At 36.2% G+C, this 21,601-nt stretch overlaps 1 protein-coding gene across 2 annotated transcripts in view; it reads right to left on the bottom strand.

Annotated features, from left to right (window-relative positions):
* The window catches only part of GABBR2 (gamma-aminobutyric acid type B receptor subunit 2), a 471,997-nt gene that overhangs the window by 127,566 nt on the left and 322,830 nt on the right, over positions 1–21,601 (bottom strand). For both annotated transcript variants that reach the window (XM_032696868.1, XM_032696875.1), the window contains exon 13: positions 8,521–8,643. In XM_032696868.1, coding sequence (XP_032552759.1) covers positions 8,521–8,643 — 123 coding nt within the window. The remainder of the gene's footprint in view (positions 1–8,520; positions 8,644–21,601) is intronic.

Below are 21,601 nucleotides of genomic sequence, written 5' to 3' on the forward strand. Positions count from 1 at the left end.
ATGAAAATATGCAGACAAAAATACTGAAGCTAATTGAGTCTAAAAATGTGTGAGGAAAGTAACTGAGTGGGCCCTATGATGACAAATAAATTTGATTTCAGTAACTGTAATGCCATTTTCACCTAAAAACAGTGAAACTGCTTATATATTTTCTCAGAGTCATAATTAGTTCGTGGAATTGATCTGGGAATTGCTTTGACAGTAAAGTCCAAAATTCTGTTCAGTGGTGTGCAACAGTGAAAAATAATACACTAAATATAAAGAAGAGGATGAATAATAGATAAAACACATTACATAGATCTTCTAAAATATGTAATATTAGTCATCCTAACTAAAAAGGATGCTTTATAGTTTCTATGTCATTGCAAAAAGAGCTTAATAAGATTGGGGCTGCCTACCAAAGAGAAAAGAGGAAAATAATGTTGCAAACACATAGATGCATAGTAATAACTGGTATTGCAAAAGGAGACATGGAAGATTCAATTCTCTTTTTTTCCCTAAAAGAAAAACAATGTACGTTCAGTGAGACTGAAAAACTACACTTCCAAAAGTGAAAAAATAACTTCTTCACACATTGCCTAGTTAGCAATTACACTGAACTGTGCAATGTTAGCAAGAGTCAAAACCCTCTGACATTTATGGGAATAACAAAAGTGTTCAACTGGTGAGGGAATAAAAGAGTTATGAGATATACTCAACCGTACATTTCAAGTCACTACTTATTATGAATTATGGCCGAAATTTCAAGTGTGACTGGTGAACTCTCAAATGTGCAGTACACACTTCTATCATCCACTTCTGAAGGTATTTGGGCCAGTCATTGTTTTAAACAACCTGTTGGACAAGAGGAATTACAAGCCTTGTCCATGATAGTGGTTCCTACATTCCTAATGTTGGGAAGTAGTGCTTTTTGGGAAGTGAATAATGGAGGCAAAACTAAAATTGGATTTGCATACTGAAGAGGAACAAATACCAGCAAGCCTCATCTTATTAAGTAGCTGAAGCAGCAGCCATTGTCCTGCCATTTTGTAACTGGCCCTGCCCCATTTATTTTTTTTTTCCAATTTGATACGTGTTTCCATGGGAACAGAAGCAGGACTAGCCACCAGCTGAGTCAATCTCGGCTGCTGGCTCCCAGTTCTCACGTTTTGTTCTGTTTCCTTGGAAACTGATGTCAAATGAGAAAGAGAAGTAAACCAGTTTTTACTCTTTAATAGTTACTCTTTCTCTGGACCTGCTCTACATCCTCTGGGCTGGTGGAAGGTTTAGAGCAGACTTTAATAGCCATTCATTTTCCTCTCCTTTGGAACGTCTGCCAGCCACCGGTGGGTCCCAGCAGATGCAAGTAAGAGTTCTCAGTTTCAGCTACTGCTGGCAGCCGCCTGCTGTGAACTACAATGGCAGGATTTTAAAGCAGGCTACAGATTTCAGGAGACATTTGGCTCCCACAGTCTGTAATATTTCAGATTGGAAGGAAAGAAATTAAATTTATTTAAAAAATAGTAGGGGAAACAGATGGGCATAATGATATTTAGAGAACAAATTGACTAACAAGCTCTGACCTGCATTAGTCTGAACACCCCCAGAAACTACTTCAGCCAATTAAATTCTTCATTTCATATTACACATTTGACAAAGTTCTCTCTAATCCAGCTGTTAGCTGACTGAATAGCCCAACAGCACAATGTAAACAACACCCCATAAACACATCTGTTTCTGCATATACACATATGCAGAAAGAGAAAAGAACATGACCTGATTGTTTCAAAATGGTGAAGAATCTACATAATTTTATTTGAGTACATGAATTTGAAACAGACATCTTTATCAATTCCATACCTATGTTACTCCCACATTTTTATCATGTGTATACAAACACACACGTACACACCCTGCACTCTCTATATAATTTTGGACCAGGGTATTTTCCAGTTCCTACAGCAGCAGTGTCATTAATGAAGATGAATATTGAAGAGAAAAATCTACATTTGTGCAGGTTGAATCCAAATTTTCATATCACTTTCATTTAAAAATGTAGAGACAAGTCAATTTTACAAGACAATAGTCTGTCCAAAGGAAAAGTTTTATATTTGATGGCCTCTGCTCTTAGTTAACGAGTCCCTCAAGGTATAGAAGGATGCTTACCTTGGACATGCTTTTACCCTTCCTTTTCTATCACACCTAATACATGCATTCCTTGCTGAGTATTCTTTACATCACACCTCAGTTATGAGAGATAAATCTTTAGGTTTGCTTCTGCAGCTGCAATAAGGAAAGAGAATTCCACTGTATGTTGAGCTTTGCAAGATCTGTCCAGAATTCTTCACAATCAGCCCTCATTTTTATTTTCTGAAATAACTTACTATAACCACTAAAACACTGTCATCTTAGCATTCACCTTCTCTTCCACTGAACAACACAGGTACCAGCACAAAGACTGGAACTTGTCCTGAAGTACTCTACCGGCTACATCTGTCCATACTAGAAAAGGAACTGTTATTTATTTCTTAATTCTGTTTCCTTATCCTAAAGAACTTAATACCCATTTCAGGGCTTCTCTCTTATTCTGTGGTTATTTCGTATCCACGAGAGCCTTTGATGAAAGAAATTGATGAGTCCTTTTTGGACACCTAGCAGGCTGTGTCAGCTTCTATTCACATGTTTGCTGGCTTCTTCAAAGGACTTCAATAAGTTTTAATGATTTGTTCCTTCACAAGTGCCATGTCAACTCCTCCTCAATGTAGCATATCAATTACTAATTCTACTCCTGATTATAATTTTTATAAGGTGGCCTACTACAGACTTTAACTTACAAGTCTGAGGTTTCCATTCTGTCTTGAAAACATGGCAAGACATTTGCAACATTTTGCTCAGATATCAAAGTAGTTCTGAGCTAATGATTACATACTGTTGTTGGTAGTTTGACTGTTACTCTTTTGAATTACTTTAGAAAGCCTGGGAGAACATAATATTTTTGCAGTGATTTATTTCTGATCAGTTTCTCTATTCCTACCAGCAACTCTAGTCACTCCTCAGTGTGTTCATCAGAAGGGTTCTAGCACAGCAATCTCCACAAACTCTTCCACTACGAATTTTTCTGAATGAAGCAAATCAATCATTTAATCATTCTACATGGCCTTGTTTTCTTCTATTCTGATCAAATATTGTTCCAAAGGTTCCCTGGCAAACTTCCCGCTACCTGTATTTACAGAAAGATTTATTATTAGTTTTTCATTCATTGCAAGATTTTTTTTTAGACTGCTTTATTGTCTGCTACATTTAACTTAGCAGACTTTATGATCTTGTCTATTTTCCTCATTTGGATAAAATTTTAGTTTTTTTTAAGGATGTCTTCCTGCTGCTTTGTCATGCTGAGTCTCTTCTTTTTCAAGTCTTACTCTATGTGTGGCATGCATTTACTCTGTGTCTCAGATATGGTATTCTTACTAATCTCTAGACCACCCACAAAGATTTAACTCTCTACAGTGTCCTCTTTAGTCTCTCCTCAGTTTATTGTTCCCTTTTCTGAAGCCTGAGTATCTGTCTACTGCTCTTTTTTGGCTGTTGCTTCTTCAAACTATGACAGTATATTTGGAAATATATTGGAGAAAACTCCTTCAGATATCTAGACATTGGAACAGATTCTGTATGCTATTCAGAATGAAATGAAGGGTTAATTCCCTGTCTGTAGGTTCTCTAATCTGTTGAATTACAAAGCAGTTACCAAATGAGTTAGTCTGAGCAGCACTTTCATCTAGTTCACATATACATTTTTTTGCTTCTGCGATGTTTATGACTCCCTCAACTTATCAGTCAAAGCTGGCCTTCTGGCTTGTTGGTTAGTAATATGTATCCAACAGCACAGTTATACACTTGGAATGCACAACAATTATTAATATGGTAATTTGAATTGATTTTTCGTTAACATACTGCACTACTCTGACGCTGGCATGGCTCACTCAATCTTTCCTGCATATTGGCATTTTTGTTATTGCAATATCCTCATATAAGGTTGGGTATTCTTAGTCTCCTCACTTTGCATCTATATCAATGCTAGAAGCCCAAATAGGATGAGTTTCATTGATCTCTCTTTTCTTTTCTGTGTCTTCTAAAATGGCACTTTTTCTCCATTTCACATTTATTACCATCCCAGGACAATTCAGTGTGAAACATTAAATACTAGTATTCCAGATACCAGAATAAAGCTAACTTTTAATTATTGATATTGTTGTCATAAGAATGCATAAGAGACAAGATCACAGAGATAACTACATAACTGGTACTAAGATGTCAAGGAATGGAAAGGCTGCTGCACTGGACTAACAGGTTTTAAAATTCTACAAGAAATATTGTAGAATCCAGAGTGCAAGGTACTGTTTTTATTGAACCTAACACTAATGAAGATCATTTTACCTTGGGAATTATAAAATCTAGTCCATCTCCCCTAGTATACAAGTTATTATTTATTAAACATTATCATTGTCTATCTTCCCTGGCCACAGAGATTCAGTCTGTTGTGTTGCGAGAAGATAAGCCAGTCAGAGGCTTTCAAGCTAAACTGTAAAGTAAGAGAGTTATTACACCACTGCATTATGAGCAAGAGGTGAGTGTGACTGTATGTCTACACACAGGCCCTTTGAACTGTACTAAGTACCTAAATGAATTATGCTATGGTTATTGCACAGACTCCACTTTGTAAAGGATTTTGCTATTTCAGACTGGTTTCAGTCCAATGCAGCTGAGCAATTGAAATTACAGTAAGCCGAATTCCTAAGTATTTTTTGTCTTGTAGCTGGATTCTCTTGGTCTAAGAGTGAAGGTCCCCTGAATTGAGTTATTTAAAATGTCTGGGTTTAGACAAAGGGATAAACTCACTCTGAGATCCTTCTCTTTGGGGAGACACTACCAGAATCTCTCCTCCACACAGCTGGCTGTTTCCACCAAATCTGTTGCAGTGCTATGTCCTTAAAAGCTGCATCTGCTCAAATCTGTCAGATTTGACTGAAATAGGCAAAGTTTGTCAGGCAGTAGGAAAAAATCATGCAGAGCCCCTTGTACATAGACGTGGCCTTCTTAAGAAACCAGGACAAAAACCAGATGTTTGGGAAAAGATGGTAAAGCCTTTCTACTGAGGCAAAACTCTTGCACAGTTACATACAGAGAAGCACCATAATTCCTCATGGCCTGTTGAGCTGAAGAACCCAGACAGCAAGACTGAGAGGAAGGATACGCTCCAGTTCATACAACTGGGAGACACTTAGTCTGGCAGGAACCTAGCTGAGATCTGATCATAACCGCAGAGCATTTTGATGATGAAAAAAAAAAGGTGAATTATGATGAAAAAAGCAAATTCCTAGTTTAGCCTAGGAAGAATCTAGTGAGAAAAAAAGCGAGTGGTCTCTCCACTGGTCTGAAAAATTAGCAAAAGAAAAAATGTTACAGCCAGTGCAACTAGCAAAACAGATGAATAGGGGTAATATTATGGATTAATTCCTATTTTTTGCACTGTTGCTTGAACTTGAGAAGCATTTTTTATCAGTAAACTTTTGTGTTATGTGAAAATCAAGCCTACAGTACTCTATGAAATGTACATAGAGGCAACCTTAAAGTTCTTCTGCAGGAGATCAACATATAGTTATGGAAATTTTAAAGTTGTGCCTGTTTGCTTTTATCCAGCAATTTTATTATCTATATATCATATACCATAAACCACTCACACTACCGATGACTGGAGGATCTGGATGCTTTATGGTTCAGTCATTAAAACTTTTAACATGGTGTCTTATAGCAGCCACAGATGTGCTTTTCATAAAGAACCCATACATCTGGGGTCAGGATGCCAGAGACAAGTCTGAAAACTGACAGACCCAACATCCCATGTGACTTTTGCCTTCTGGAAGGGCGAGAAAGTCTCCACAAAAGCCTTCACTTCCGTTTGTATTTTTAGATTTAGACTGCCTATCCTCAGATTTTAGGCATGGATTGCTTGGACTTTGCAAACTACTCCAGAAAAGGAGCCTGAATTTTTACGTTCTGGATTTAAGAAATTTTAAAAAGTTCTTGATAATTTACTGCTATTAATTCATTGAAACAAACTATTTTGTGAATAATGGCAAACAGCAAAGGATACTGCCAATTTTTAGGCTTCTTGTCTTGGTTACTTTGATTGACATGTTTATGAAGACACAACTAAGAGAGGATCACCTGATAGTAACCAAATGCAGAACTATCATGTAGGAAGCCAGTGAGTATTCATAAACAGCACTCAAATGATTCATTAGCTAGAATGACTGATTGCCTTCACAACTTTGGAGCCTACAGTTAGCTTACTCTTTATCACTTGGATTAGCTTTAACTGAGGGAAGTAATCCCTTTGAAATTATTTCATAGAAGCAAGTGGAACAAGGAATATACATTACACAATATTCCTGAAATAAAACAGAAACTTGCCTCCAGTAGTGTTTACTATGTGGTAAGTACTTTTCAAACACAGAAAAGATAATACCTGCTCAGTCAAGCTCAACTAAATAATTGACCATTGCACTTAAAATTTATTTATATGATATGATATTATATTAATTATATTACAGTATAATAATAATAGGGGCAAAAAATTTGTTATTTCCCTCTACTAAGGAGTTTTTTAGACCTGAAGAGGTGTGCTTCAGGAAAGCAAATTGCAGTTCACCTCATGGCTTATATGATAACCATATTTTATGCACATAAAATATTTTAATGACTTGCTTGCATAACACTTTTATTTCCTTCCCACCCCAAATCCATTAGCTTAAAAAACATTCTGCACAACTTATAGTAATAGCTAAGAGCTTTAACAGTATGTTCAAGTCAATTCTACGCTGAGTGCTCAAAATATTAAACATTCTCATGTGTGCATTCCCTGAACATAACTTTGCATGGGATTACATAGTTCCCAGAGAATTTCAGTTCTGTTACAAAGTTCAGGCAACTGGTGTGCAGCCCCATGGTCTAGTCAGCCCCAAAAGCGGAACAATTACACTAAGTTTTTAGTATTATACATTACATGATCAAAGAACACTGAAAAGTTCAGATGGAAATTGCAATAATTTAAAACTGCAGTAAACATTATTTCTCAAATATATGGTATTTTATGGTTTGATAACTTCACAGTAATTGCTGCTGCCTATGGACATTTCACTTAAGTGATTCTAGTAAGACTAGATATCAGGATTTTTAGTTATACTAAAGTAAAAAGTAAAATTCCTTCTAAATGAGCATTATTTCAGTTGGATTTCATGACTTTTTTCATGTTTTGTTTTAGATGAGCAGAGAAACTGTTAATACTGACAATTGAAATATCAGTTGCGATACAGTTGGAACAAAATGATGTAAACAAGGCTCTGAACAAGCTGCTATGGCTTCAAACTATACACACGTAGAGCAGAAACATCTCCACAAGACAAATTTCAATTACATTTTCCATTTTTTATTGAAAACCATATTAATTGAGAAGTCTTTAAAAAAAAAGTTCAAACTTTATGGAATGACTGACATATCTTTTGAGACTATAAAATTATTTCTTCAAAGGCAACCCTTGCAGTTCAGGAGGCATTGTACTAAGTTATTTTCTACAAATTACATTCAAATAAAAATTAAAATCTTCTCCTAATAAAATTCCAGAGCTACACTGCAAAGTAAGAACAAAGTAAAAGCAATGGAGTAAAACAGCATATCTTTTCTTGTGTGTGTTAACATCAGAAAGCTCCCATTCTTTTTCTTACTGATTGCCAAATATTGGAGAATAACACCTCTAGACTGTCCTCATATGATCTAGTTTCCACGCTGGAAGCAATAAACTCTCAAAAACTGCTTATCTACATACAGATAGTTTTTATTTTTTCTGGTTGTGCATTGCTGCTGTCCTGTTTCTTGCTGTCAGTTTGTCCAGAAAGCTCTACTTCAGCTCCACTTCTAGAAACCAACCAGAATGCTGGAAAATATGTACAGTTAGCATCAAGCTATTACCTCCTCCCTATCAAAATTGCAAGTGTGACCTTTTTGAGAATGACATTAAAATACGAACAATCAGTATGGATGTATGAATACAAAATCACTAAAAATAAATATAGCAGTAGGTAACATAATTCCTGACCACCTCCACAAAGAATGCAGTCTAAGCAGTGACCTCTCCTGCACTTATCTTGAATGAGCTGTTACTGAAATCCACTAATGGGTTCTGATAATCTATTATTTATTGCAACAGACTCTGAGAGTCTTAGCAGAGGACTCTCCTGTATTTACAACCCTTTCAAATAAAATCTCTCATAAGTGGCAGAAATGTGGCACCTTCAACTACAGATATAATTTCTTCTGGTTGCAGTTATTTCATTTCTATTTGGTTTAAAAAACAGAACCCTTCCTCCCCCAAAATACACAGTTTGATTTGCTTTCATATAACCTACTGCATTTGTAGCTTGGTCTTATAGAAAGCTGTAGATACTGATATGCAACCGCAAGTATTACTTGGGCTTGAGGACATACCTCCATGTTATATTTTTCCACTGTCCTCCTCAAAGGATCCACAACCTGCCAGCAAATCAGGATGCAAAGATCAATCAGTAGCATCCCTCCAACTATCACGAGTAGCTTCTGGTCTTTAATGATCTGGAGAGACAAAAAAAAAAAAAAGAAAAAAGAAGCAGGGAGATTCCCATGAGCCATAGATAGATCCCTGTACAGCTTTTTTCCTATACAGGGAGAAAAATACAGGTTGCTAATAATAAAGGTTTTTAACAATGAACAAAGAAAAGTTTCAGAAATATGGAAAGTTGAAAACAAGAATACATAAATTATTTTATTTCATTTCATCATTATTAGAAGTACCTAAAGTGCTTTCCAATTTCTAAAAAGAAATCTGGAGGACTCTTAAACATTGATATTGAAGTCCAGGTTTAATATTAACTCCTGGAAAAAGGAAAAAAAAAATTAGGGTGCTACTATTGTATCTATGTATGCAAATGTGGAAAAGTGTTCATCTCACCTCTCAGAGTAGCAAGAGTTGAGATAGTTTTCACTAAGATTTACAGTGCTCACTTCTTCATAACCTTCTTGGATGTGGAAAACACACTCAAAAGGTATCAAAAGATAAGTTTATTTTGGAGTTTTTGTGTGTCTATGTGTTTAACATTTGCCTTTGTTACCCAAGGAGCAGAAAGGAATGATGTATTTTTTCTATATAACAAAGGTCAGAGGCCTTAATGCACATCCAGTGTAAGACATGCTTTTAATTCTGCAAGGATTTTAGGTTCAAAAAAGAAAGACAAGAGTTGCTGATAAAAATATCAAGCCAAACCACGTATTACAATCTTGTATAGCTTTATGCAATTCCTATGTTATATGCATAGCAACACAAAAAATATACTGCAAGGACATTATTTTAGTTGCCAAGTTGTAAACATGTTGAAATATCAGGCTTAAATTAACTTTATGTCGGTGCTCTTGAACCTATGTTCATGGTTTTTAAATTAATATGTACCTCTATTACTAATGAACACTTATCCAACAGTCAAAAGATGTTGTCAAATTGCTTTAACGTGGACAAAGCCATATATTTTTTTCCCAAGTTTTGTTTCTCGGAAATAGTTGGCTTAATCAAAATGAAATATTCAAAAATATTGAGACTGAGAACCTTAACAAAGTTGTGACTATTTCAGTTCAACTTAATGAAATTGTTAGGATTTTGAAAATGCATTATGAAGTATTAGTGTCAGCTAATACAGGCAAGGTTACTATTTCTGCCTAGAAAAAACTGTATTTGCATTGAATTCTTATCAAGCTTAAGGAAATTATAAAAAAGGAATAAAATTTTAAATATTGTAAGAAGAAATTTAGAAAGTTTGGTTTTCATATTGTTTGGTGTGATACATTTTTTATTTTGAAAGATGCTTCTGCAACATTGTGCACTGTTTTTTGTTAATCTGCTGGTTTATTTTATAGATAATTTGGAGTAGACTAAGATAGCAATCAGAATGAGTTAAAGGACTCAATACATTATTTTCATTTCCTGAGATAAGTTATTGAAATTCATGTAGCCACCATCATTATAAAGGACTGGAAAATTATGCTTTCCACACGTTTGCAGCAGTAATGAAGCAGTACATCCACTTCATCAGAGATAGCACAGGCATACCTAGAGAGGGCAGATGAAGGGAAAGGCTGCAACTTTCATGGTGGTACAGCTCGCTGCTGGATGGCTTGGCAAGGAGAACTTTGCAAAGAAAAGGTGCCTTGGTGGGATGTGCAAGGGGAGAAAGACTGTTGAAATGTGTTTCCTTATTAAGCTAAAATGAAAGCAGATATTAAGCAAAGATTCTCAGATACTGCTTGGTCCCTTGTCTTCTTTGGGAAAACAGAACTATTGCCTAACTTTTTAATTGTTTACCAAGAGACAATCAAAGATGAAAAGGGTCAGGTTATCTGCTGTAAAAAAAAGCCCATGCATTTTTTAATCTCCATTACAATACCTCTAAACAGTTCTTGAGTGAAACATACCTAATGCTGCTCCTAGTATGAGTGGAGATATGGAAGAGAAAAACCATGGGGAGTCAAGTCCAAAGAGAATTTGGATTTAGGTGACATGTAGACACCTCAACTCAAATTTCTTTTCCTCCCTCTTAAATGGCTAGGGAAATTATTGTATTGGCATACTTTTGTTGGTCTTTCTTTTTAACTGATGGGGTTTATTATACTGAAGTTGGCTGTTGAACTATTACATGTCTAGCCTTTCTCAGTAGCCAGTGGGCAAGGACAGAAGCCTTTAAAGGACAATTCATCCCACCTATCTGGGGCACAATTTAGGATCAGAAAAATTACTGTTCTGAAACATGTCCCTCCCCTCTTCTCTCCCCACACCCTAAGAGGATGTGAAGACAATTAACTTCAGCTAAAACTACGTGTCTGAGAAAATTAAAGCTATGTGAAAAGCATCTGCCAGAAATGTTTCCCTTTGCCCTCCTAAACCCAAAAGGTTCCTTGAAAAAAGACCCCAAAACATCTTATCTTTCTAATGAAAATAGTGAGCATTTTAGATGCAAATTTACCAACATCTGACAATACTAATTAAACTGGTACAATGTCAGAAGCAAAAGAATGAAAGGATATTATTAAAAGCAGTAATACTCATAATCCATTCATAGGATCAAAATAAATCACTTCATGATCACATTGCTAACCACTCCTCCTTGCTCTTGGATGTCTTTCTTTCATTCATACCTGACCTTGCACTACTGTCAGTATTTTAGTTCACATGTAAGTTTGGTAACCTTTTTTTGGACAGGTAGTTATTAGAACAAATAAAAGTAGAGATATAGCAAACAGTGGAGCTCTTCCTTGGATACCTCTTGGAGCTATTTTTCCTACATTACGCTGTTAATGGACCTTTCCTGGACAGAAGGGGAGAGTTATTTAAGAGCAGCTGTCACTGGCAGTGGGTATTATTCATCCCTTACTTCTGCCAGACAGCCAGGAGGAAGGCAAGCAAAAGAAAGCCCATAAGATAACCAGAGAAAGTGACCTACACTACTGTAATGAGCTCTGTAAAACACTGGGGTACTGATGCTGTGTGCAGGGTGAGCAGGCTGAATGCAGTGTGCCCGGGGCTGCCTCACACACTCATCACAGTGCTGGTCTATCCCTGGCAAAACCATCGCTGGAATGGTTTTTTTCTGCTGAAGCAGAACTCTCCACCAAAATGCTAGCTTTCAGAACAAGACACTGAACTTCAATTATTTTTCGCTTCTGTCAATGATTAGCAGCTTGTCCCAACATAAATTTGCTCTGAGAAATGCTGCTGGTATATCACTAGCAGCATTTCTAAAAGGCTTGCTACTCTCCCCCTTCCACCCGCAGGAAGCCCAGCTTTCCCTCTCCCCAGCCATCACTCCCACCCACCAGCACTCCTTAAGTTCAGTACATTCACTCCTTGGGAAACACCAGATGCACTGAAGGAGTCTTGACTCAGATATTGTGAATCCAACAAATCCTCTGTTTGACAAAAGAAAGTCACAAGCAACTGAGGCTCCTCACAATCAAATATATCATTCTTTTTTAAGAAGAAAGTTCTTATTTTTTCCCTTTTCATTTTCCTTTTAGAATACAGTAAATCAGCTTTTGGAGAAATGAGCAGTAGCTAATAAAATCCATTTTTGCAAGTGCTTCTGAATCCTTCCTGAGGCCAAGCTCTCGCACAGCAGCATCTGTGAGTCATATTTTCTACCATCTGTGATTGGATAGGTGAATCTGTCTCATCCTGGCAGATCTGCCCACTGTTATAAATGCCATTGCTACCAGTCTGGACTATATATCTGGAAACGATGTCCTCAAAACAAATTCACTCAGTAGAGAAACTGGCAAGCCATTCTTTTCTCAGCAACATTCTTGCATGAGCACATAAAAATTATTCTGAAAACTTGTGACTATGAAGACAGATAAAAATCTTTACCTTCCATAGACCTTGCAGTCAGATCACAGGAGATATAAAATCTCTCTAAATCTCTCTGGGATAAAGTTTCTGCTCATGGAAACTTCAGAGGATTTTCTAGAACTATCACAGGCTACGTGCCACAGTAACTTAAATTGTCCATTTAGTTATTATTTCACAGACCTTTTGTGGGGCTTTTTTTTCCTTTGCTTCCTAAAGCACATCCATTGTGCCCTGAAGGACACTATTGTCAATCAGTTTATGGGATTACTTGGCAATCTGGCAAACAACAGTAATTAAACATTAGGCTCGTTTTTTATAGTTAAGGTTAGGGAAAATTTTTGTTATTTCTTACCTTATTAGAAATCAACTCTGCAAATGTATATGACATAGACCTTAAAGCTGAACTTCCTTCCAAAACAAGAAGAAAGAGCCTTGCATATGAAGACTAACCCTTTTCTCCAGTATCCAACATTAGTCATGTACTGAGTTCCACCAATGGCTTTTCGACATGGACTGAAGAATTAATTTACCCTGTCTTTTTTTCAGAGTTAGTTTGTTTGTTCCTGGTAACAGAGTTAGCTTCTTGTTACCAGGAACTTCACCTGCCTTTGTCAGAAGAAAATATCTTTAGATTTAAAGGAAGGTAAATTATTAGGTAAATCTTTGTGGTTTGGTTGGTTGGTTGGGTTTTTAATTGAATTCATGGAAGCATAGCAAGTCTGGGAGTATTTTTGTATCTATTGATAAGTTTGGATATAAGTATATATATATTTTCTTTTTCATTTAAAATGTAGGGGATTTTCTGTTTAAGAAGGTGATTCTGGTTTCTCTCATGTAGATCAACCATTTTTAGTCTAGCTGCCAGAGCTGTCCCTTGCCTTCTGGCACTAGCTGGATAAACACTTAATGGTATTAATTAACTTTTTTTCAGTTGTCTCTTCCCCAGACTCCGGGGATGGAATCTGTAGAGAAAAAACCTTTTTAAAGGATCCCTCTGAGAAGCGTCCTAGACCTTATTCAATTAAATGAATAGCACTGACAGCAATTATAAAAGCCCTCAGAAATCTGAAACCAAATATTCCTCTCCCTGGTACATAGAGAAATCATGCTGATAAGAGTCCTCCCTCTGAACTGGAGGGGAAAGGGAAAAAATAATAGAGTTTTGGGGGCAAAAAATTATAAATTCTTAGAGGCTGGAAAAGGAACCATAAAACCACTCCTGAATTTGGCTTCAGGATACTCTCTCCACTGCATAAGCTACTCTTTCCTTTCCCTCAGTATGATTAACAGACACCTTTGGGTTGGTCCCCTACATTAAGTGGGTTGACACAAGTGGGATGGTGCCATGAGGTTGGTGATGCAGAGTCAGTGGTAGGTGGATGAACTTTGCCATATGTGGGCTGAGGAAGATATCTATCTTATAGTTATTAAAGCCATTAATATTTTAGAGAACTGTACTGTAATACATTCTTAATTTCTATTGTGTAATGGAATGAGAAAAAAGGACTATTGAAAACACATTATACATTGTTCCAAATAACTCCACAATGTTTTTTTCAACAGCTGTTATGAGTATTTTCTATAATAGATTCTATGATTAATATTGGGAACACATCACGCTGCAATTACACTAACTTTAGTGAGTGAATGCTAACATTTTAGAAAGCATGCTTTGTAGAAACAAGGTTTTTTGACCAGTAAGTCACTGGGAGTAAAAAGCTAAGTTTTACTCTCTTAGAGGTATTTTGATTAATTTCATGGAAGATTTGTATATCTACTTATAAAAAACAAACAAACAAATTACATTTCTGTTTCCTGTGAGAATCTACTGTGATCCCTCTAGTCTAGGAACTTGATGACTTTTTCTGCTTTCCAGGAGAGTGGAGTGTGTAGTACTCTTGACAAAAATGGACAATTGGATATCATCAAAAAGCTTGGTTTTGAGAATTAAATAGCTACAATCACTAGCCTGTTAAAGAACACATTTCTAAAGCATGTTCTCTTTGCTGACTCCTGTTTAGGGTAATTGCATCATTGGGCAGACTCATCCTCTCAATAACAGTATTGCAAATGTGGATTCGTTGACTCTATGCCTTGATGCCAGAAGAAGCTATCCAATCAGAGGACACATTTCCTCTTTTCCAACTCATATAAAAGAAAGCAGGAACATCCTAGTGGTAGTGCTCCCTAGGGGATGTAGAAGATAGAAACTTTACAGATGTTAGAGAAGGAGAGGGATTCAGTGACAGGTTAAAAAAAGTTATAAAAGTACTCATTTTTGAAAGCCTGAGCCTTAGTTATGACTACAGTGCACTAAAGAATTGGAGAGGTGATTGTTTTACTAATATTGCTAATCCAACCATAATGAGCCCACAGAGTGACACAACATGGCTATTTTTCACAAAACTCTTTTGAAAAGACAAAAATAAAAAGCATTTTCGTTTAAAAATGGCACTAAAGAAATCTAACTTGACAAAATCAGAACCAGCCATTTTTGCTGAACTGTGCTTTAGAGAACAGTCTTACAAACACTCCTGAATATTGTGTTAACTTCTGCTCACTACCATAAATAAAGCAAGACATTTTGCCTTGAGAGAGCTGCATATGACATCAACACAGCAGGTCAAATTCACCTTTGAGAGAAATGCACCTGTTGAGCTCAACATCACATTGGCGATAAGGGTGAAGGAATTTCTGCGAGAGCTGCGAATTCTCATGTTTACTGTTAAAAGGAATCCCAATCTTCAGGAAAAAAATGAAAGTGCATAAAGGATTTGAATGTTCTAGCAGAAATGTTCTGATTTTGTTTGTGATAACATTAAAATACCTAGACTTTAATATTTTCCTTAATGAAAAATTCTGTGGGAAAGCATACTACATCATTACCAAATAGTTAGGAACATCAATGCACTTGATTACATTTACAATCCAATTTCAAGCTATTCAGGAAAAAATTGCCTCATACTTTGTAGCGACATGTCTTTATTTCTCTGTCATCCATTAGTCTCATAATACATAGAAATTGTGGTTGTAGTACCATTTATGAGCAGTTACATTTCACACAGTTTTCACTGTTTTTGTCACTACTGAGTTTGAGCCTTATCAAACTGTACCATGCAGAAATTTACATACATAAATTACTTCAAAAGCAGATTTTTCTCCTAGATGTACAGTTCATTAGCTCAGTTTCTCTCTGTGACAGGAGCTTGAGATTTAGCTCCCTGATCCATATTTATATGAATGTAAATTTTAGAGATATGATTCCTATTGTTCCTTGGTTGACACTTTGGCTGATCAGTTCTTATGAAAACCAGGGTGCTTATTTTACATCTAAATATGGATTCTAGGATTACGTTGACTATTTTTGAAGCTTTGGACTTAAAATTTATAGTTTTAGCTATTTGGGGGAAAAAATCATTTGCTTTCCACTTATATTGCTTTAGGAAATACTGTATCAGTATATTAATAACCCATGAAACCACCTGAATAATTTACACACTGCACTGTATGTATCATAGATTACTTTGTCCAGTGGTAAATATTCATAATGAAAAAAAAACCCTAAACATAAGCAAATTTCAAGCTGCTCTCTTATTTCTTACTCTCAGGGACTGAACAATAACACTGAACGCTGCTTTAGGTATCCATATGCTGGCTCATTTTCAGCAGATGGTCCCTAATAGATTGTTATACTGTTGGTATGGTTACCCAAAGTAAATTTCTGGATCCTGACACATCTTGTCTTCAGACTTATGATCTCTCATATATATTTAGTAGAACACATGTGTATTCCACGGGAAATCCATCATATAACTTTTTTTCATACAAACAAAAAGCTCTAGCTAGATCGAACAAAAATGTTCTGGAAAAGTATGAATATTTACTGTCTGAAAACTGACCAGGAAAAATATATTATAGCAGTAGTTACAGAAAGAACTATTAGATGATATGAACTATATTCATGCTAATACAGAACCACGTCTACAAAGGATTAAAGTGAATAAATGAGACATGGCCTGTGAGGTTCTGACCTAAACTCTCTGTCATTATAATCTGGAGAACTTGGCTTCATCTATTTTTAAATGATTAAGATAATGGGTAACTTTTTTTAAACCTCTAGCACTTTCGTGAGAAAAATTATAGATTGTAATAAATTCTAAATTCCACAGGTGGCTCAAAAAACTTATAGCAAATTTATATCTAGAGATTACACTCATTCTATAAACTTTCTCACAGAGGTAGTCAGATGAGAGGTGCAGATAGCAATCAACAGAGACAAGTTGTGAGGAGAAGGCAGCAGCAAAAAAGCTGAAAATCGTGCACACTCTAACTGCTTTAATCTCTCTCTCCCCCCAGGGACACTCTGCAATTGCAGGAACTGGCAGCTTCCCTGCAGCTGGCACCATGCAGGTATAGGAGCACACAGCCAGCTGCTGCCCACCCTGACCTGGGGGGGATCAGGACCAGGGGCTGCTCCGAGTAATCCATGTGCTCTGCTCCCCAGAAAGAGCCTGGATGGTCTTACTCCTTCCAGTTTTCCCATGTGCCTGTTTACAAGACATTAAGTATACAAATTATGGAGGTAGAGTGGCCAGATTTGTGTTAAACATGGAGTGGGAAGGCAATGAGCTACAATTTTGAGAATTCCTGCTCTGTTTCACTCAGGTAATAAATTTCCTTCTCAGAAACAATGAAACAAAAGAATGATTTCTGAAAACTATGCTCAGAGAGATTCCTAAAGCATAACAAATAATTCTGTGAAGTAATTATTTTTCTTCATTTGACATTTAACTCTCTTATACATGAGACTATCTTTCTCAAAACTCCACATTTGCTCCATGACAGTGGCATTATGTAGAAAACTAAGGCTGAACTGGGGAATGCACATGGGGAAAGAAATGGAAATTGTAGAGATCTGAGCAAGCTGTAGTTTTTCAGTTATTGACATTTAGCCACAACATAGAACTTTTAATGTTTTCATGAGCCCATTCACCATAAAGAAAACCAAAAGAAAGAGAATTCAATTATTTAGAGCTGCACACATCAGCAAAAGGAGCCTTTACATCTTTGCACACCTCATCAGCTTGAGCTAAAACAGTCACTAGTAGCTATCATGAGCTGTACAACCACATAACAGGAAGACAAGGTACAGATTTTGCCTGTAGGTTTAATAGGTCCATAGTAATAGAAAAAGAACAGTGAAATTCTAAAATCCTGTGTTCAGATTTTATGCTCTGCCCACACTTCCTGTGCAATCATTTTTGCCAGTCCTAATCTCAACTTTTTTCTTGCCTCTTACTCCTTTCTAATTCCTACGTTCCTGTCCCGATCTGTGTCCCTACTTTTCAGGCCTCCCATTTTGCCTCTAAATTTCAATTGTAATCTAATTTTAAATCAGACCTAGTCTCTCAACTAGTTTGCCACTTAAATACCGAACTGAGGCTCTATATTCCATCATACTCAGCTTTCTTTATCAGTTCTTACAGCCTTTCCCGTCTTTACTGGCTTGCAAACTTAGTTTAATTCTAGGGGAATTTTAATCCAAATTCAGTCTCCCTCTTCAACATTTTCTCCCAGTATACAGTTCCAAGCTTTTCCCTACCCTTTTCACATGGACAGGTTTCCCTGTTGAAGCTCCTAGCAGCAAACCCGATTTCTCATCTTCAGCCTCTTTCCTGCTCCCAACGTCTTGGCCCTACCATTCCCTTGCAGTGCCAGCCTCCCATCCTAGTGTCAACAACATAGTCTATACAATCTCCTACCCATCTTTGTAAGGCATGAAGACCATAGCTCTCTTCAGTAGTCTTTTAAGGACCTAGGAGGCCAAATACATGAAAATAAGTTTGCCAGATGGCAGCCTGACAGGCTACGTCGGGTTAGATTGATAAGTAATTTTTCTCTGTTTTGGTTGGTTTCTTGCCCTGTGATAGTACCAATACAGAGAAAAGCTTATGAATTATCATGAAGGAGTAGAATAATGTTGGCAAAATTATAGCAGCACAAGCCTCAAAAAAAGATGCTGTTATACATCCCTTGTGTAACTATATTCTGTATTTGTCTTGTAACAACTTTTGTCAGCATAAAGACATATGCCACCAGAAGTCTACAGGGGTAGTAATAATTGAATACAAGGAAAATTATTTTCAGTGAAAATTAAACATAAAAACCCCCACTCTGATGCCACAGTTAAAGAATTAAGTCCAAATAGACAAAGCCAGAATGTACTATGTTAACAGTAAGACAAGCTTATAACAACATCAACTGAGATGTATTCCACTTTCAAATAGGAACTGCGACAAAGTAATATTGTGACCCAGATCATCTTCATGTTTTATTGTAGCCGTCTAAAAATGGCCAAATGGTTGTCTTTGTAGGAGCAGAATATATATAACTTATGGAGGCTTTAAATACCACAACTTTGAATTTCTTACTACTCTGATATTTATCAAAAGTGTATGAGCTTTATTTGGCATGCAGGAGTTGTGCAGGAGCAGTCATTATGCAGGACTACTTTAACACACCCAAAACCCCAAGACAGTGCAGTCCCCATCAAAACAGACAGCTTCTTATCCTTCTAAATTTTACCAGAAGGTCTGGCTTCTTCAAATGGTTCAGCTCACTAAAGCTTCCCCAGGACATCACATGCTCTCCTGCCACTGATATTCTCCTCTCTCTCCTCTCATCTGCTGCCAGCCCTCCCACTGCCAAGGGAAACATAAAAGCAGTTCCCACCTCTCACTGAGCAGAAGACATTCTGTTGCCCAAACCAACAAAAAGGAGACATATCAAAACCAGAATTGCACAGTTATTTTTAATACTAATTCTATTCTACTTTCCATTATCTCTACTAATCTTTTCAAAACTAAAAAGTAATATATTTCCCCCTACTGACTTTGTAATTTCCATTTGACAAAATCGATTCCCTTGCACCCCTCTGTTTCTGTTCCAGCTAAAATTAATGCATTTTTAATTTGCTTCCTTTGAGCCCTAGGAAGATCAAAGATGGTAACCGAGCTCTGGGAATTTCGCAAAATTTGTTCATTAGTAGTCTGATAGCAGAAGGAGTGTATTCTTAATTTTTTTGTTTATTATTTTCCAATAATAGAGGAGTGGATGTATAAATGGGTGAAAACAAAAGAGATTTTTGAAAGTTTTATAAACAACAATTAATGAGAATCTTCAACTAATTCAAGGCACTCTAAATCCTTTAGTTCCACTCTCCACTGCACTAAAATGGAGCCACAGTGTATTTTCATTATTTAAAAATCTGTATACTTTCTCACAGTGAGACAGAAATCCACTCATCTCTTCACAAAGCCATGCTGTACACTTAAGATAAGTGTCCAAGAAATGTACGGAAGCAAGCTTGCCCTATCTGATGAAGATAAATAGATTTATTCATCAAATTATTCTCTCCCTTACTTAATACTCACTTTAATTAAATCAATTAACCAATATTTTCAAAACCTGAACAGAGATTCTTCCACGTTGTGAAGAAATTTCACTGTTGGGAAAAATATTCCTCATGAAAATATTGAGGATGACAGGCAAAAGTGGTAGGCCTAAATGTTATATGGATTTTACTGTCATACTTACATATGAGTAGTAACTGATCACAAATTAATAGGATCTGCAGTACTTAAATAATTTTGGAACTTTGTACTCCTCTGATTGTAACACCAGTCCGCTCTATCATGACACAGCTAATTCAAAAAGCATTAATGTGCTTTTTCATGCAGTACTACTTTTGTTTATTTGTCAGTATAGATATTGTTTGTGAAAATTTCTATTGCCTGCGCACCCAAAGATAGAAAATACTTTATCTATAAATAATATCTGCAGAAAATGGAAATGGCATTCTTGTAAGACATAAGTAAAGAGTGCCACATTTTTCAATCAAGTCCTAAAACCAGTTTTATCTATCCTGGCAAATCAAAGACAGAAGATGTATGACTAGTAAACATTTATCCTGGATAGCTAATTTGTTTTACATTAAGAAAACTGTTGTCTTCTATGATTCATGCTTGTGTTTTGGAGTGGGATATCCAAATAAAGCACTCTTTAAAGTTTACAGAACAAAATGCATTATTTACTTAATTCCAGAATATTGAATAGGGCACCCTAATAGCCTTGAATTTCCAGTATCACTCAGAGCAAAGTAGCTCATTGGTCAGCATCCAGATATCTGAAAGTTTATCTCCTTTATACTGGTTGGTGTCTTTTTAACTGATCTTAAATAATTTTTAACATCCGGCTGTGCATAAACAATTGCAATTTGCAATTGTTGATGGGCCCGTTGAAGAACAGGGCCCCAGGTTGAAGAACTGTAGAATTGAAAAAAAAAAAAAGAAAGTAATTGTTTAGTGATAGTTCATTGTAGTACCTGTTCATTCCTATTTGAAATGTACGTGTTGTGAAAATGATAAAACTCTGAGGATAATAAAGGTTATTAAGTAAATGCTTTTATGTGTTAGACTGAGAGTATCTTGTGTAAATTCACTGATTTACAAAGACTTGTATCAACATATTTGCAATATAAAATTTAATTTTTCAGGAAGGTAAAATACTGGCTCATCTTTCGTTAAAGAACTTTAATATAGAAAGTGTAAGATCCTTGACAAATATATATAGAAGACTCTGATAGCATAAACTGATATATCACAGTGGGTTCTTTGCACAGGTGCAGAAAGGGTGGTTTCCAATTCCCTCCATCCAGAGTATCCTGTTTCTGATATAGAAATTTTTTATAATTTTAGGGTTTTTTTAACATATTTTGTATTTACTCTTCATTATTTTTTATAATGAATGATATTTGGGATTTAATTAACAAACATTTAAGCAAACTTGACAGGACAGAATAGTAGGGGGAAGTACTAGGTGGTTGTGTTGTTAGGGTGCCAGAGTGCTAGATCCAGTTCCAGACGCAATTCCTTAATAACCTCAGACATAAATACTCTTAGAAACTGAGTTAACTCTGTGTCTGTATAAAGTCCAAACCTTTTAAGGGAACAATGTATCCCATTGTAACAGACTCCCTACACATTGTAATTGTGGAAAAAATAACACAGTACTGACAAAAAAAAATTATTAATAGAGATCTCTGACCACACATAGAGGGAAACAAAAAGAGAAATCTGACGA

Source organism: Chiroxiphia lanceolata, chromosome 1 (genome assembly GCF_009829145.1).
Source record: "Chiroxiphia lanceolata isolate bChiLan1 chromosome 1, bChiLan1.pri, whole genome shotgun sequence".
Taxonomy (NCBI): domain Eukaryota; kingdom Metazoa; phylum Chordata; class Aves; order Passeriformes; family Pipridae; genus Chiroxiphia; species Chiroxiphia lanceolata.